The following is a 15,871-nucleotide window of genomic DNA, read 5'->3' on the forward strand; positions in this document are numbered from 1 at the left end:
AACACATAATTCCTCTTGTGAATCTAATCCTCATATTGTCAATCCATGGTATGGTAGGTATCACATGGGGTGGGGGAATAACAGTAGCAAAAAGGATACACTCCAAAGGGGACCCACAACTGCAATCCAAGTTGCTCTAATGTGGCTGCACTTGGACTGGCTGGCCTTACGTGTCCGTGCAGCTCTGTTAGGAACAGTGACAATCTGCTCCTATATGATTATTCCCCACCTCATCCCCATTTTCTCTGCAGTAGGCCTTTAGCTTTCAAAGTCTTATGTTCTGAGCAAGGATTCTGGGCTTAGATTTAACTCCCTTCAAAGGTTATAAAATCACTGCTCAGCAACACAATACACAACAAAGAATTGGGTACAGCTGCCTAGACTGTCATGCTCCCAGCCACTTGTACAGTACTTTGGCCTCTATTTAATCCATTTTAATTTAAAATAATGAAAAAAAAAATGGCCCAACCCTGCAGCATGTGCTAGCTAATCAGTGGCTGGGTTCACTCAAGGCTACCAAGCTACCAAGCTACCAAGTCAAACACTGTAAGAGAAATTTCATCCCTGGAGTAAGGAACTAAAATAACTTCCTTGAAAATGCAGCATTATAATTAAGAAAAATAAAAATCTCAGCCTATTACTTTAAGGAGAGAAATACCTAGAGCTCAGTTACTTTTTTGACCATGTTTTCTGCAGAGCAAGGCATTTTTTGCTTCACTAACATTTTTTTCAAAAAAGGTAAAACAGGTGCAAAATATGTGCTTGGTTCACTACATTGTATATGCATATAATTCATAAACTGTTCTAGCATTACAGTACCCATTCTGAAGTGCTGGGATGACATAATTATTTGTTTCTATTTCTAAAACGTTAATATTGCTAATAATAGAATTACTACATGTCTAGGATTTTAGAAATTTTACTGAATTAATTTCTATATAGAGAGAATGTTAGCCTCCCACAAAACAAATAAGAAAAAAGCATGCAAGCAGCTCTGCTGCAGTGATTTTTTCCCCAGAGGTATATAGGGGAAGATGATCTCATTTAAGGCTTTTACAATTCTAGTGAGCTGGTGATGTGGAGAGATCTTCCTACATTGGTTTCTTGCTCTGGGGGCTTTTTTCTCCCACAGATTCCTTACATCATTCTTTTTTAATTTTGGTGTCAGGGAAAGAAACTTTGCAGCACATGTAGTGATGAGTGCCTTTCAGAAGGTATACAGATAAGGGTTGAACAAATAAGTAACCAAAAGTTTTGGATTTGTATCAGATGCATAAACTAGATGATTCTTTGAATGCACTGAAACTGAGCAGACTTTTTAGGACAATGGTGCCCAAACTTCTCCTGTCACGACCACCCTTACCAGTAATGGAATCTGTCCATGCCTCCCCTCCGTTACTGCACAGTTGGCTCAACAGAGGAGGTTGGGCTGAAGGCACAGCTGGGGGATGAACTAGGGATGGGGGAGGAGTTGGGATTAGAGGCAGCGCTGGCCTGGGGGCAGAGAGGGAATGAGGGTAGAACTGGGCTAGGGGTGGATCAGGGAGCAGATTGAAGCTGTGGCTTGGGCCGGAGCAGGGGGCGAAGTGGAGCTGTGGCTGGGGCCATAGCTGGGCTGGGGCCAGAGTGGGGCTGGATGGTGCTCCATCCCTACTCTCATGGGGGCTGGCCCAGCCCCGACCACATGGCCCCCCAAACCTTCCTCTGTGCTCCCTAGGGAGGTATGCCCCACAGTTTGGGGAGAAGTGTTGTAGGGACATTTCTGGCACATCTGCTTCCGGTGATAGTTGGGGAAAAAATCTTAAAAGCTGCCTTTTTTATATGATATTTTGTTTCTTCCTGATCTAGTTATGGGTAAACACCACAATAACAATCATTTCAGAACCATAAGGCTTCACTATGAGAAGAAAATGAACATTCTGGGTAATGTTTATTTTTCCAAGGAGCATTAGCCATTCATAGCTGCATATCTTCTTTTCTTCTCCTTCTTTTCTCTGGTTGATTGCCAGAATGGAACTTTGGGCCAGAAAAGCATTGGAGATTTTGAGCATAGCCTCTTTATATTTTTTCTTTGACTAGCTAATAAAGCTCATTGCTGTGCTAAGGTGTTGGAGGTACCTAGCTCCTGGCATAGGAAGACAGCAGCCATAACATGCCTAACAGAATTAGCACTGTGATTTCCACTGCTGTAACATTTCATAGACTTAAAATGGGGGTAGGAACTAGCTTCCACATCTGTAGAATCAAATATGATGAAATAATTCAATGGTCGGTCAGCCTTGGAGGTTCCCTTTTGCTGGATTGGCCCCAATTGTTAATTAATGTACTGTTTTTATATGTGCTACTCTTGGACATTTATTTGGTAACTACTGTGAACTATCATTTAAACTTTATAATTAATAGTTAGATTATTGCCATGATTGAAATGTTATCAAGCCACTGTAAAGCCTTAATTATAAACTCTCAGTCTGAATTATCTTGATTCTAATGTAGCTTTTCTTAAACCACATGCACTCAATTGTATCTGAGAATAATAATATTTATATTACATCTACAAAATGCTTACAAATCCTTAGCTACTCTTCATAACATCCATAGGAAGTTGGTAAGTATCCCCCTTTTACACATGGGGAATTTGTTCCACAAAAAAATCAAGCGACTTGCCCAAGTTACACAGCAGGTAAATGTCAGCTGGGATTGATATTCAGAAGGTCCTACCATGTCCAGATCAGATATTTTAAAGACTCAATCCAAGCTTCTCTATATCCTTTTCAAAATCTATAGTTATATTCATAAGGTCTAGCTAATAAGATATTTTTAAAAGTAGTGTTTTCTAATTTTCTATTCTGGTCTATAGGATGATAGATTGTATTTATTATACTGAAATGTAATAATCATTGTCAATGTTTAAAGCACATATATGACTTTGCTTTTTAGCCTTTGATTCTGTATTAAGCTTTGTGTGGGTGGCCCCATGTGCCTTACAAAGTTCACTGTAGGCTTGGGACCTAAGATATTGGGGAAGGGGGAACCTTAAACATCTTACTGTAATAATAAATTTAGAAACCAGTGTGCATTCTGTTTTAATAATGGTAATGATGTTAATCTACAACCTGTAAATCTCCATTATTATATTCTTTCTATCATTTTGTTTTTAGCTCCATGTGGTGGGCATTTTTCATCTCCCAGTGGAGTAATCCTTTCTCCAGGCTGGCCTGGGTACTATAAAGACTCCTTGAATTGTGAGTGGGTGATTGAAGCTGAACCAGGACACTCTATCAAAATTACATTTGAAAGGTCTTGACAAATGTTTTTCTTATTTGATATATTTTTTTCCCAATTTTACCCATAACCAGGCGTTATTTTCGGTGTCATAAAGTTAATTTACAGTTTGATTGGAGTAGTTGGGAATTTTGCCTTATTGGGTGGGATTTTCAAAAGCAACAAAGTGCCTTTAGAACATAAATTCTGTTGGCTTTTAATGGGAACTGTGTTCCTCAGTCACTGCACGTCTTTTGAAAATCCCTCTTTTTGTTGTTAATTTTAGCCTGTCTGCCCCAATTTAAAATTTCATGTATCTAAAAATGTTAATTTTTTTGCTGATAACGTGTTGAGCAAGGACCTTTTCTTTTATAGGGATGGTTTTATTAATTCTGTTTTATGTATATAGTAAAATGTCTCCAGTTATGGTTTGTTTCTTAAATACTGATCCTGTAATGGGATACATTAAATTGGATCTAAAATGGTATTGTTTTTATTTGACAGTATTGATATGAAGAAGTTGAACTCTGCCATACCAAAGGTCTGTTTAAAAAGGAAAACCTTAAGGAAGCCTGAGTGTAGAACTTATAAATTATTTATCAGCAAAATTATTTAAAATTTTACATAATTATTTCCTTCGTAAGAAGAATATCATGTTGAAATACAACACTTTTCAGACCAAAGAACCTATTGCATGTCTGAACATGAGTCTACCTTTAGGTTTTCAGTTTCTAAACTTTCTAGTCAACATGCAGGATGAAATCCTGATTCCTCTGAACTCAGTGGGGCCAGGATTTCCCCCACTGTGATAATCATAAATAAAACGACTAGGTCAGATAATCATGTATCTACGCACAGAAGATACCTCTGTCAATGGATTTCCATGTTCCCACACAGAGGTGCAAAGGTCAGCTCCTTCTGCATTACTGGTTCTCCCAGATCCCAGAGATATAGATCTCTGAGGAACATGGAAATCCACATGTTGACAGGAGGGCAAAGCAGAGCTAGTACTTTACATCCATTGCTTCCACCCTCTCCCCACAAGCGGAAAAGAAGCTGCTGGAAAATTGTTGATGCCTTTTTAAAAAAATGCATTAAAATAAAGCAAAAATAAGCTTTAATTCACAAAAAATATCATTATCTCTACTACATTTTGTCAAATTAGTGTGGACTCCGCAAGTGGGTGCTAGACTCTTTCTGTAAATATTGATCTTAAATAAGCTAACTGGTAAGCTGTTAATAAAGAAGGATTTGTTGTAATGTTTGAATTTATAAGGTACAAATATCCTGTAAATAGTTTTATGATGCTTTACATGATGCATCTTGGTTATTGAATTAAAATACTTGTGTTTGGAGTCACAAAAGGATTTAGGCCGCTTTAGCCACCTAATCCCAAAATAAGGCACCATTGGGACTCTCAAGACTCCTGCTTAGCTGTTTCCAAACCTTGCACGCACCTAGAATTGCAGTGCCCCTAAATTTTTGCAGTAAAAATTCCCTAGGTGCCTATGTTCCTGCCTCTGAGCACATGCACTGCAGCCACATGGCAGATGTCTGGATGCCTAATTCCCAGAGACATGAAGAACTGAAGAAGATAGGTATTCCTCTGCATAACTTGCTTGTGGGGCTTGATCCAATAAGTGTGTTCAGTGCTTGCCTATTGGATCAGGCCCCTATAGATGAGCTTACATAAAATGGCAGGTACTGGGGACAGGGAATGATGACATCTTCCTAACTTTTAGGCTAGTGGTGGTTACGGTACTCACCTGGGATTTGGGAGACCCCCAGTTCCAGTCCTCCCTCCACCAGAGAAGAGAAAGCATTTGAATTCAAACCTCTCAAGTGATTTCAAGCTGTTCCACTGTGGATAATTAATTTTAAAAAGCAACAACAAAGCACTGGGATTGGATCTTGAGTTTTCCACCTCCCAGGTGACTGGTCTCAGGCTACAAAGAGATCATATATGCATATTCACATTCTCTCTGACTTTCTCTTTTTCCCAATGATAATTTTATTAATTTAGCTATAGTGGAAGAGCTTCAACACTAGGCCTCAGAGAGAGCAAGCAGGAGAATGACACTGTAGCCTGGTGCTTAGAGCACTGTAGGGGGATACCTAGGAGTGAGGGTTTCTGATCCATTTTTTAAAAAAAATATTTATCCACAGTGGAACAGCTTCATCAGGAGAGACTAAGGGAGCCACCCCTCCATCAGAATATCCTATAGCCCAGTGACTAGGGCCCTCATCTGAGAGGTGGCAGATGCTAGTTTAAATCCCTTCTTAAAATGGAAGATTGATTTGAAGTGGCAGCCTCACACATCCCATGTACACTAACCACTGGTCTAAAAGTAGGTGTCTAACACAAGAGAGCATTTGTAGTTGAGAATCCCAAGTGTAGGGATCTTCCTATCTCTGAGAGAGGAGTGAGGCTTAGCACACGACTGTCAGCTTTGCATTTTCTATAGACTACTTTAGGTAAGGAGCTCCCTAGCATGCTGGCTTTTGTGAATCCCAGTCTAAGGTGCCTATCTCTCCCCATTCAGTGTATAGGGTGCCTAGGTGCCAGACTTAAATTTTGTAAATCTCACAGATTTTCTAAGCATCTAAAAATTAGGTTTTTTTGACTCTGAATCTGCCTTACTTTCCTTGTGAATCAAGCCCATGCTTAGTATCATATAATGGCAAGCGATTTGTTTAATCTGAGTAATGTACATAAGAATATATATGGGGCCATACTGTACCACTCTTTTTTTGTTTTGTTTTGGGTATAACTTCCCCTTGCAGTCAATGGAGAAATCTGCGTCAAACCTTAAAGTCTAACATTATTTGTAGTGTTCTAAACCAGAGTGTATTGGAGACATCACTTGAAGAAGAAAAAAATTGAGTGCAAGTGTCGGTAGATACTGCAAAAACTGACAGGTTTCAGAGTAGCAGCCGTGTTAGTCTGCAAAAATTTACTCTTCCTTGATTTAAACAGGTGAGCAGTCCTCTAACTTCACTGAGACTGCACACATTCTTAAGTCAAGAACATGAGTAAGTGTTTGAAGTACTGGAGCTTTAGTAATCATACTAATTTCATACTAATTGAAATACAGGTAAATAAAGTTAGAATGCAAATACTTACCAAATAGAGTAAACTCTATCTATTCTGTTCGGCTGATTTTATTTCATTTAAGTGAGAGGACTTTTTAGGGTCATCTGTCATGATTGATTTGCCATTGTGATGCCGTAGATAAGGTTATTTACTTATTCTTTGTTTTAAAACAACAAATATATCTTGCTGAAATTTCCCAGGTTTGGGCTTCATTCAGAAATTGGTTTTAGGAGAAAAAAATATAACAGGCATTTTTTATTTATGCTGGTGAAAAGCACATTGCAATGCACTTCCCCTTGCCAGCTTTTTTAATGTAGGACCAATTTTATATTTATACTCATGTGATTATTCCTTGTTCATGCAAATAATCCAACAAGGTCATGTTTATTTAAAATAAAACAATGGGATCATTTGTGTCACTAAGGAACTACTCATTAGAACTGGGCAGGAGATGGTTTTCCCACCCTGAGAGAGTTTTGGGGATTTGGGAAAAAAAAGTCCTATCCCAACCTGACCTCCTATTTTAATTCCCTTCACCTCCAATACACTCTGGTTTAGAACACGGAGTTGGTTGTATCACTCCCTTCAATGAGGAAACCAAGTCTGCAGCTTAGTTTCTTGAGATCCTAATTTTGTTAAATATATAGCCATGTTACTTTCCCCCATTTTACAACCTTTTCTACAACTTTATATATTTTATGCAAATCTTTGCATTTCCGCTCTGTGTTCAGAAAGAGACACGTGTTGCTCTAAACATTCATCAGTGTAATATTTAAAGATATTAGTTATGGGTTCTTATGGCTTTATGAGAGGGGCAAAATATATATGGTTTTATTTATTTTACAGGTCTAAAATCTTTAGATTCCTCTAGTTTGCATCTTCTATATGGAAGGGCACTGCTTGGCAATACGTATTTCCTGCAAAAATAAGCCACCTTAACCTTTCAGCTTTTCAGCTTGTCACTTGCACAGTGGTTTCCATTCTCACTCCATGCCATTCTGAATTCATTCCTCTTCCTACGGTTTCTCCTTCCCCTGTGACTTTGAAGATCTATTTAGGACTCAGCAAGTCTGATAGCCTTGTAGCTGTACCCAATATGCTTTTGTCTCCAAACATCATGGTATAAATATCTTGGTAACAACTAGAATAAAGAGACATTTGCAGACATAGAAAATCCATTAATTTTCTGGTTTTAGGTCTCCTGGTAGATTTATTTCATATTTTGTTGTGTTCTTATGAATTTCTGGTCTCTGAAGTTTCTACTCCTTCTGGTGACAGTGATCGCTGTAACAATGAGATATGTTGGGTATTTTTGAGTCTGCACCTAGACAGAGTGACTTGAAAGGATAGCAGTGAGAAATGTGAATTGCCACTCTTCATCTTGTGGCATTAATCTTGAAGCCTAATTATGACAATTTAAATGCCAGTGCTGCTAATCATCTCACTGCTGATCAGCATACCAAACACATTTGGCTAATGAGATTACTCAGTGTGTGCCTGGACATACTGCTCAAGTCCTGACATTGCATTGATTTGATAGGCTGTTTCTTAAAAATAAGGCCACATGTTGTAAACATACATATAGTTTAATGTTTGATTGATTTGATTTGTTTTGTTTTGTTTGGGTAGCTGAAATGCTTGCTACCTCTGGAAAAATGAGATTAGATATGGGGTTTGTTTTCTTTGTTTAAATGTGTTAGACTCCCACAGAGTGGCTTATGGGATGTTATGAGTCTTCAATAAAACTAGGTCCAGTAGCAACACAGGTTTTTCGGATTAACTATTAGGACACTGCTTAATTTCTGGGAGGTTTAATGTTTTGGGAAATGTCATTTTTGAAGGATTAGAAAGGAGCCATTGGAGAGGACTCTACCAGGAGCACAAAGGGGCTTTTGGCCTGGCTGACTTTCCTGTCAGTTCCCAAACTCTCTCTAAGATAGGAAGGAAACCAGCGATGGAAAATAGGGGTGTACCAAGAAGTCAGGATGTGAGTGGAGAAGAAAAATTATCAGCAGTGTTACAATATGTGACTGTGCCTTCCAAGTACAAATGCAAAGTAATCCCTTCACCTGCCTGAAACTTTCAAACAAAAACCCCATAGACATTTCCTCCTTCACATATTCCCCATTCTTGTCACCCAGGCATCCCTGCCTCTTTTGTCTGGTGAATGCTCATTTCTCCTCACCCTATCTTTTCCTTCCTTTTCATACATTCACCTTCACCGGATACACCTGTTTTAGGGTTTCCTATAATGACAATCACCCTCTTATTTTAGTTACATTCTTCCTTGTTCTGGAGGTTCAACTTTGCTCTCATGCTTGCCTGATAGTTGTTCTCTGCAGAAGAAAAGAAACCCAGGCAGGCAGAGGGCTCTACAGAGATTTTTTTCCTGTGCCTTGCTGTATGTGTGGCTAGGGAGAAGGGAACTGGAGATGCCTGCATGATCTGTGATTTCTGGTATTAGGGCTTTACAGATCAGAATCAATACCCTAAAGCAAGAAGCTATCCGATGAAGAGAGCTGTAGCTCACGAAATCTTATGCTCAAATAAATTTGTTAGTCTCTAAGGTGCCACAAGTACTCCTTTTCTTTTTGCGAATACAGACTAACTGGGCTGCTACTCTGAAACCTCTAGAGAGAAGGTACTGTATCTGCATAAGCTCACTAGCCCTTTAGGGCAGACCTATGAATGGGACTCCAGGTACTCCACGACACAATGGGACCAAGTGCCATGCCAGCGACTCCTAAATTCTTCAGTACTATCCTCTAAATTCTGTGGCAATGTTCATGTATTCTATTACCATGAAATATCATTCATTCCCACTCTCCACTGCCGCACAAACATACACAGGAACGATTCTTAGTTGAAAATATTCCTTGCTGTAAAATTCCTCAATAATTATCTTCAACAGTATTTTTAACACTCGCTAAGTTCTCCAGGCAGCTCAGCTCCATTCCTTCATCTTTTACTGTGATTATGTTTTCCAAGCAGCCCATCATAGAACCTCCTTCTCCTATTGTATGCCGGGGAAGATGGTAGGGAGTGTAGCCTGTTTCATTGAATCATCTCCCTGGCTCCTTGGACTTTGTCATCTGTACATGTTGTAGTGTATTAAAAAGCACAACAATTATTAACAGTTACCATTACAACTGGTTGGGCAGGTATTTCTCCATGCTTAGGGAATAACTGGAATCTCAGATACAGCGGTGTAGTAATTTTTGATGGCTGCTAACCTTTTAATGTCAATCAATATAAAGTGCATTGCAATACACTTGAGAGTCTGTAAATTGCAAGATTCATATTGGAGAGACAGGTCTCAATCAACCAGTCAAATGCAGATGTAAAAAGATGCTTTGGGCCACTGATGGCATCTGAGACTTCAAGAGTAATGTGGTATGCAGCCGCACTGCTCTTCCTTGACAAATGTTAACATATATCCCTCAAGAACAGGAGTAGAAACAACCTCTTGCAATGATATATACACGTTCCCTTATATACCATCACTTCTCAATTAAGCCTTAACTGATGCACTATCATCTAGTTCTCTAGACATTACTTACAGGCTGTAACAATAAACATTCGGATTAGGATTCTGTTAAAGTAAAAAGCATTTCCATGTTGTTTGTGCCATATAGAATAAGACATTACACAACAGAAGAAAGCATTGCCACATCTCTTGTGTTCCTTTTCTCGGTAAATTGAATAAAATTTGTTCTAATGACATTGGGCATTAATGTTGTAAATATTATAAAATAATATTTTCCAACAAACCCATAGGGTTGATTTTTTTCCCCTGTGATGTTAATTAGACCAAAATATATAGACAAGGATGGCTTAAATTGGGTTCCTAATTCCATATTTAAGGCACCTAAATAAATGTGGCTTTGTTTCAGAAGTGCAGGGCACCCACTAGTCCCATGAAAGTCAAGGGGTTTTGCAATGACTCAGCATCTTTTCAAAGCAGATATGTTTATTTAGGCATCTACTCATTGTAGGACTCCAATTGTAGGCACCCAGGTTTGAAACTTTAGGCCTTTCTTCACAATATTTTGAAGATACTTAAATTGTGTGTAAGCCTCTTTCCTTATTAGAAAACACACCCGAGTTGTATTGTTAATAGTATTGTACATTGGATGTTATGTTGAGAAGTGATTCAAATGATCTGTTTGGATAATTGTCAGGATATTAAATCCATAGAGATAAATCATAGAGATACCTTATATGAATCAGTTCTTCCTGCTTCAATCATAAAAAGAATCTCTTGTGCATATCATATAATTTTCTTTGAATTTTCACCTTCTAATGGCAACAAAAAATGAGGCACAGACTATTTCGGAGAGATTATTGACTAGCTGGAGTTAATGGCACAATTTTAGCCTATCACATCCTTCCTGAGAAGCATGAATCCTCTGTAAAGTATATTCCTGGCACCTTGAATACTACTGTTCAAATAATACTAATAATTTGCATTAGGTTTGTTAATCTTCATCATTTACATACATGTTACATTTAATTTGAATAAGATTTAAAATCTGAAATGTTGATTATGTTTACATCAATGTAGTTCTAATACAACTATTTATGTATATGTCTGTATGTGTATATATATGTGTGTTTGTGTATGTTTTCTCAACCCTAGATTTCAGACTGAACTCAATTACGATGTTTTGGAAGTTCACGATGGACCAAATCTCCTGTCTCCACTTCTGGGTTCTTACAATGGTACACAGGTCCCACAGTTTCTGTTCAGTAGCAGCAATTTCATTTACCTTCTCTTTACAACAGACAACAGTCGTTCTAATAATGGATTCAAGATTCACTATGAAAGTAAGTAATGTTGAACTGTATGCTTTAATCCCCCCGCCACCCATTTAAACACATATGTTACTGCATGGACACACAAATACACACATATATTTGTCCCCATCGGTACTACCCTTAATCATCGCTAGCATCCATTCAGCTGAAGAGAATTTGGTGGGATTCTGTCCAGAGCCCACTAAAGCTTTCCTTTATCAGTCAAAACAGTTTAACTGCTGAGCAATATGTAAGATATTACCTTAGGGTCTGCTGCTGCTGCTTTTATACTCCCAACATTTACTAGTTTAATAAACAGAAGACTGAGATTCAAGTCAATGGATGATAATTTTATGCCTTGTTATTCTTTTCTTTTTTACAGCTAGTACAATGCATTTTTGTGTGTGCAAAACTATATAAAATCAGTAAGCATGATAACATTATGGAAGTATACGTCACAATATTCAAACTTGGTTGGGCACTTATACCTATGCTTTGGCACCTGAATTAGTGGCTTGGTTTTCAGAGGTGCTGAGTACCTTCACCCTCACTAAAGCTAATGGGAGTTTGGGTTTCTCAGACCCTCTGAAAATTAGGCCATTTATTTATTTAGTGCCTAAATATAGATGTCTAACTTTAGACCCACAAATATGTAGTTAGAGTTCTCTTCAAATACATTAATATTCATTATTTTTCTCTATACAGCTATAATGATTATCACACTATAGAAAACATCTCTCAAACTGAAAATGTACATACAAAGTTTATTCATAAATATTAATATTTGATCTTGTCCTTTACTTTCTACATAACTCAACTGTATGGTGAATCTTAATGGTAAATTAAGTTCTTTTTAGGCATTGAGTCGTAGTCTGATGTCACTTTCAGCATGACCTACATATTTCAGATTGTAGTTTACAGTAATTGAAATGAAAAATGCCATAGTAAAACTTTCTCATTTAAATTACTCAGCAACGGTGTTCTCTCTTGGAAACAGTGGTGTGTATCTGTCTAGGGAAACTCGCCAGGTAAATAAGGAAGATGATGGGATACGTTCCAAGGTGGTAGGAAGGATGGCATTCATATAATCTTTTTTAAACCACTTGGCAAAAATGGTTTTGCAATGAACATCAACTTAGTTATTTTGTGTGAACAGCACTTCATATAGCAGACTAGTGCATATCTCACTGACCTTGGCAGCATTACATAGGTCACATTTTCACATGAATAAGCTGTTCTTGAATGACTTCTTCAATGTACTTAGCTTCTATTTAATATCAGGCATGTAAGTCTTCTGCTTCCAACTTTTTTTCTTCCACACTAATGGTTACTGGAAGGACTACAAGAGAATTATTCCCACATGATCTTATTGTTTAAGATTGTTTGTGACCCTTTTACATTATCCCAGAAAAGTAACGACACTGGCTTTAAGCTACAATGTGTAAGTACTATCTTCTATTGCACAACGTTCAGGCTGCTGCAAGTTCCTGTAGGCACTATGTGAAACCTGCTTTCACTGTGTCTGCAGTTGATCTAAGAAAATCTGCTAGAGGTTATAAAATGTTTTGTGTTTCCCCTCCCTGGAGTTTTTCTTGTATCTTGGATAATTGAGGATCTCCCCCATTTTTACAGCTTTAACCCACCTTGATGTCTTTTAAGGACAATGTCCTTTCATCGAGAAAGACTGGATGGTACTTTATCGAAATCCATCAGTGCCTTTCCTTATTCATCTGGAGGAATAACTGTTGAGTGACACAAGTCACTGTCTCTGCTCAACATTTGAGCACACCATATCTCCACTCTACCCTGCTTCAGCTTGCTGGGAAGTGAATTGTGAATCTCTGCCCGACAGTGCAGATAAATATTAGTTCTTGTCTGGAGACATATGGAACAAATTGGAAGTTTTTAAAGGAAATTGGGATAGGGAATAAGACAGAGAATATCTTATTGCCCTTATATAAATCCATGGTACACCCATATCTTGAATACTGCATACAGATGTGGTCTCCTCATCTCAAAAAAGATATACTGGCATTAGAAAAGTTTCAGAGAAGGCAACAAAAATGATTAGGGGTTAGGAACAGGTCCCCTATGAGGAGAGATTAAAGAGGCTAGGACTTTTTAGCTTGGAAAAAAGGAGACTAAGGGGGATATGATAGAGGTATATAAAATCATGAGTGGTGTGGAGAAAGTGAATAAGGAAAATTTATTTACTTGTTCTCATAATATAAGAACTGGGGGGCACCAAATGAAATTAATGGGCAGCAGGTTTAAAACAAATAAAAGGAAGTTCTTCTTCACACAGTGTACAGTCAACCTGTGGAACTCCTTGCCTGAGGAGTTTGTGAAGGCTAGGACTATAACAGGATTTAAAAGAGAACTAGATAAATTCATCGAGGTTAAGTCCATTAATGGTTATTAGCCACGATGGGCAAAGAATGGTGTCCCGAGCCTCTGTTTGTCAAGAGAGATCACTTGATCATTACCTGTTAGATTCACTCCCTCTGGGGCACCTGACATTGGTCACTGTCAGTAGAGAGGATACTGGGCTGGATGGACCTTGGGTCTGATCCTGTATGGCCATTCTTATGTTGATTGGTCACACAATTTAACTACCTTCACAAAGTTCATCTCTGCTAGAGCCTCAGGAGTCCTCCTTTAATTTTCCTTTATAAAGCACTTCTTCTCCTTTGTAGAATTGCCTTCACAGATCTTCACTCTTGCAGTCACACTCTTTGCCATACAAATCCAAGAGTGAGAATCTGTGGAGATAATACCATTAGAGAAGTTAAGTTATTGGTAAGTAACTTAGATGACCTTATCACTAAGCACAATGTGTTTACCCTATTGTGCAGTACTTTTTGTTTTCTGTACGCCTACATCATGATATTTTACAGTATCATGAATTATTTGTTTAAAAAAAATAAGAATGTTATAATAAAAAATTACACATAGAACTACTGTCAAAATTAATCAATGTTTTTGACCAGATTATTAACATTTAAGGAATATTTTTCCATTAATGATTTGAATAATTTCTCTTGGAAGAAAGTTATTGCTCTCTTGACATTCAATTACATCTACAGTGTAAGGTTGAGTAATAGTTGAGACCCATATAGTGTTACATAATTATATAAAATCTATTGATATATAACTCAATCATAGCCAGATAAGGGCGACAGTACTGCAGGTATTCCCTCAAAGCAATATTGTACTTTGGGGAGGGAAGAGAGGAATTATCTTCCAAATTCATGGTCATGCATTTTTCTCTTGATATAGGTTTTATCATAGAGTAGATAGGAACCTGATGAGCCTCAGACAGGGCTATGGCATAACCCTCCTCTCCTCACTATTCCCAATAACCAAAATACCGAGGCCTAGATTGAGGAAAGCAGTTACATATATACTTAAGCCCATCCCTGGTTAGGGCAGCACTTAAGCCCAAAACTTTAATAGACCTTAAACACATGCTTAAATTCAAGCATTTGTTTAAGTTTTGTCGTGAATCAGGGGCTGAATCATATAAATTGAATATGCAGAGTAGCTTTCTGATACTTTTTCTGTTCCCCTATGCATGCAAATAAATGGTGTCTCACCTAATCACAACTAAAATTCAGAATTTTGTATGCATCCGTTCAAATTCTTTCAAGGTTCCTACCATTTCAGCACACATTCTCCTATTTCCTCTGTCCTGGGTGCAGAATATTAAAAACCTCCATATACATATATTTTGAGGGGCAAAAGTCTATACTTGCCACAACAGAAAAAAAGTCAGAAGACAAAATCAATCCATTAAATATACTGTACTACCAAAGTAGTTTGTCTATTCTATTAGAAATGAACCAAATCTGTGCTTTTTTTAATAAGATTTTTTTATTTTCTAAAATAATTTTATTGGTAATGAAATATGTATTCAAGCTATAACATGATACATTCAGAATGTACATCTTAACACTATATTTTATAAAGAAGAAATGTGCTTCAGTAGTAACTGTTCTGTTCTGTTGACCATCCACAAAGGGTATCTGACTGGGTAGTAGCTGTCCCATACTCATACTGTGCATTTTTTCCTTCTCATCTGATTCTTCCTGGTTCACCTTATATTCTTCAGAGCAGCCAGCTTCTAACTGACTTTTTCCTTATGGGTAATATTAATTAGCAATGGCTCCTTTGCAGTATCCAGCTTTTCCACTATCCTGTTGAATTTCTCTGCCTTTGTTTTTCTGTACCGTTGAAATAATTTTTCTTCTACCTTGCTTGGATAGAGTAGAAAGGTCTTGCCCAACCATTCTCTTTGTCTTGGATTACACACTTCCCTTTTTTGGTGCTTTAACTTTTCGCTTCTAAGTATACTTATTCCATTACTGGTACTGATTTCAGAAGCAAAACAAACCATCTGTCATGTTTTTCCTTCAAAGATCTCGGAGGAGTTTCCTAGATTCAGTTGTGAAGGTTTTTGGATTGTTTTCTTTCAGTTATAACACTTTTGGCAGTAAAATATATTCTTTGGATTAAAACAAAATACCAATTCAACCAGCCAATCAACCAACCAAACAAGGTTCTGAATAGGAAATAAAATCTGAAATTGATGTTTGCTTTCTGCAACAGATGCCTTTCTGTTTGTAGCTATATTTCTCTGAAATGTCATTCCCATTCTTATACAGTCTATTAATGAACTTTCTGTTTTGTTTTCTTAATTGAAATATTGAGATTTGGGTT

The 15,871-nt window shown here is 37.6% G+C and overlaps 1 protein-coding gene across 3 annotated transcripts in view; it reads left to right on the top strand.

The window, feature by feature from the left end:
• Positions 1 to 15,871, top strand: part of CSMD3 (CUB and Sushi multiple domains 3) — a 1,226,382-nt gene that overhangs the window by 699,117 nt on the left and 511,394 nt on the right. For all 3 annotated transcript variants that reach the window (XM_038390468.2, XM_038390469.2, XM_038390471.2), the window contains 2 exons: positions 3,159 to 3,297; positions 10,995 to 11,182. In XM_038390468.2, the coding sequence (XP_038246396.1) occupies positions 3,159 to 3,297; positions 10,995 to 11,182 (327 nt within the window). The remainder of the gene's footprint in view (positions 1 to 3,158; positions 3,298 to 10,994; positions 11,183 to 15,871) is intronic.

This window comes from Dermochelys coriacea, chromosome 2, assembly GCF_009764565.3.
Source record: "Dermochelys coriacea isolate rDerCor1 chromosome 2, rDerCor1.pri.v4, whole genome shotgun sequence".
In the NCBI taxonomy this organism is placed as follows: Eukaryota; Metazoa; Chordata; order Testudines; family Dermochelyidae; genus Dermochelys; species Dermochelys coriacea.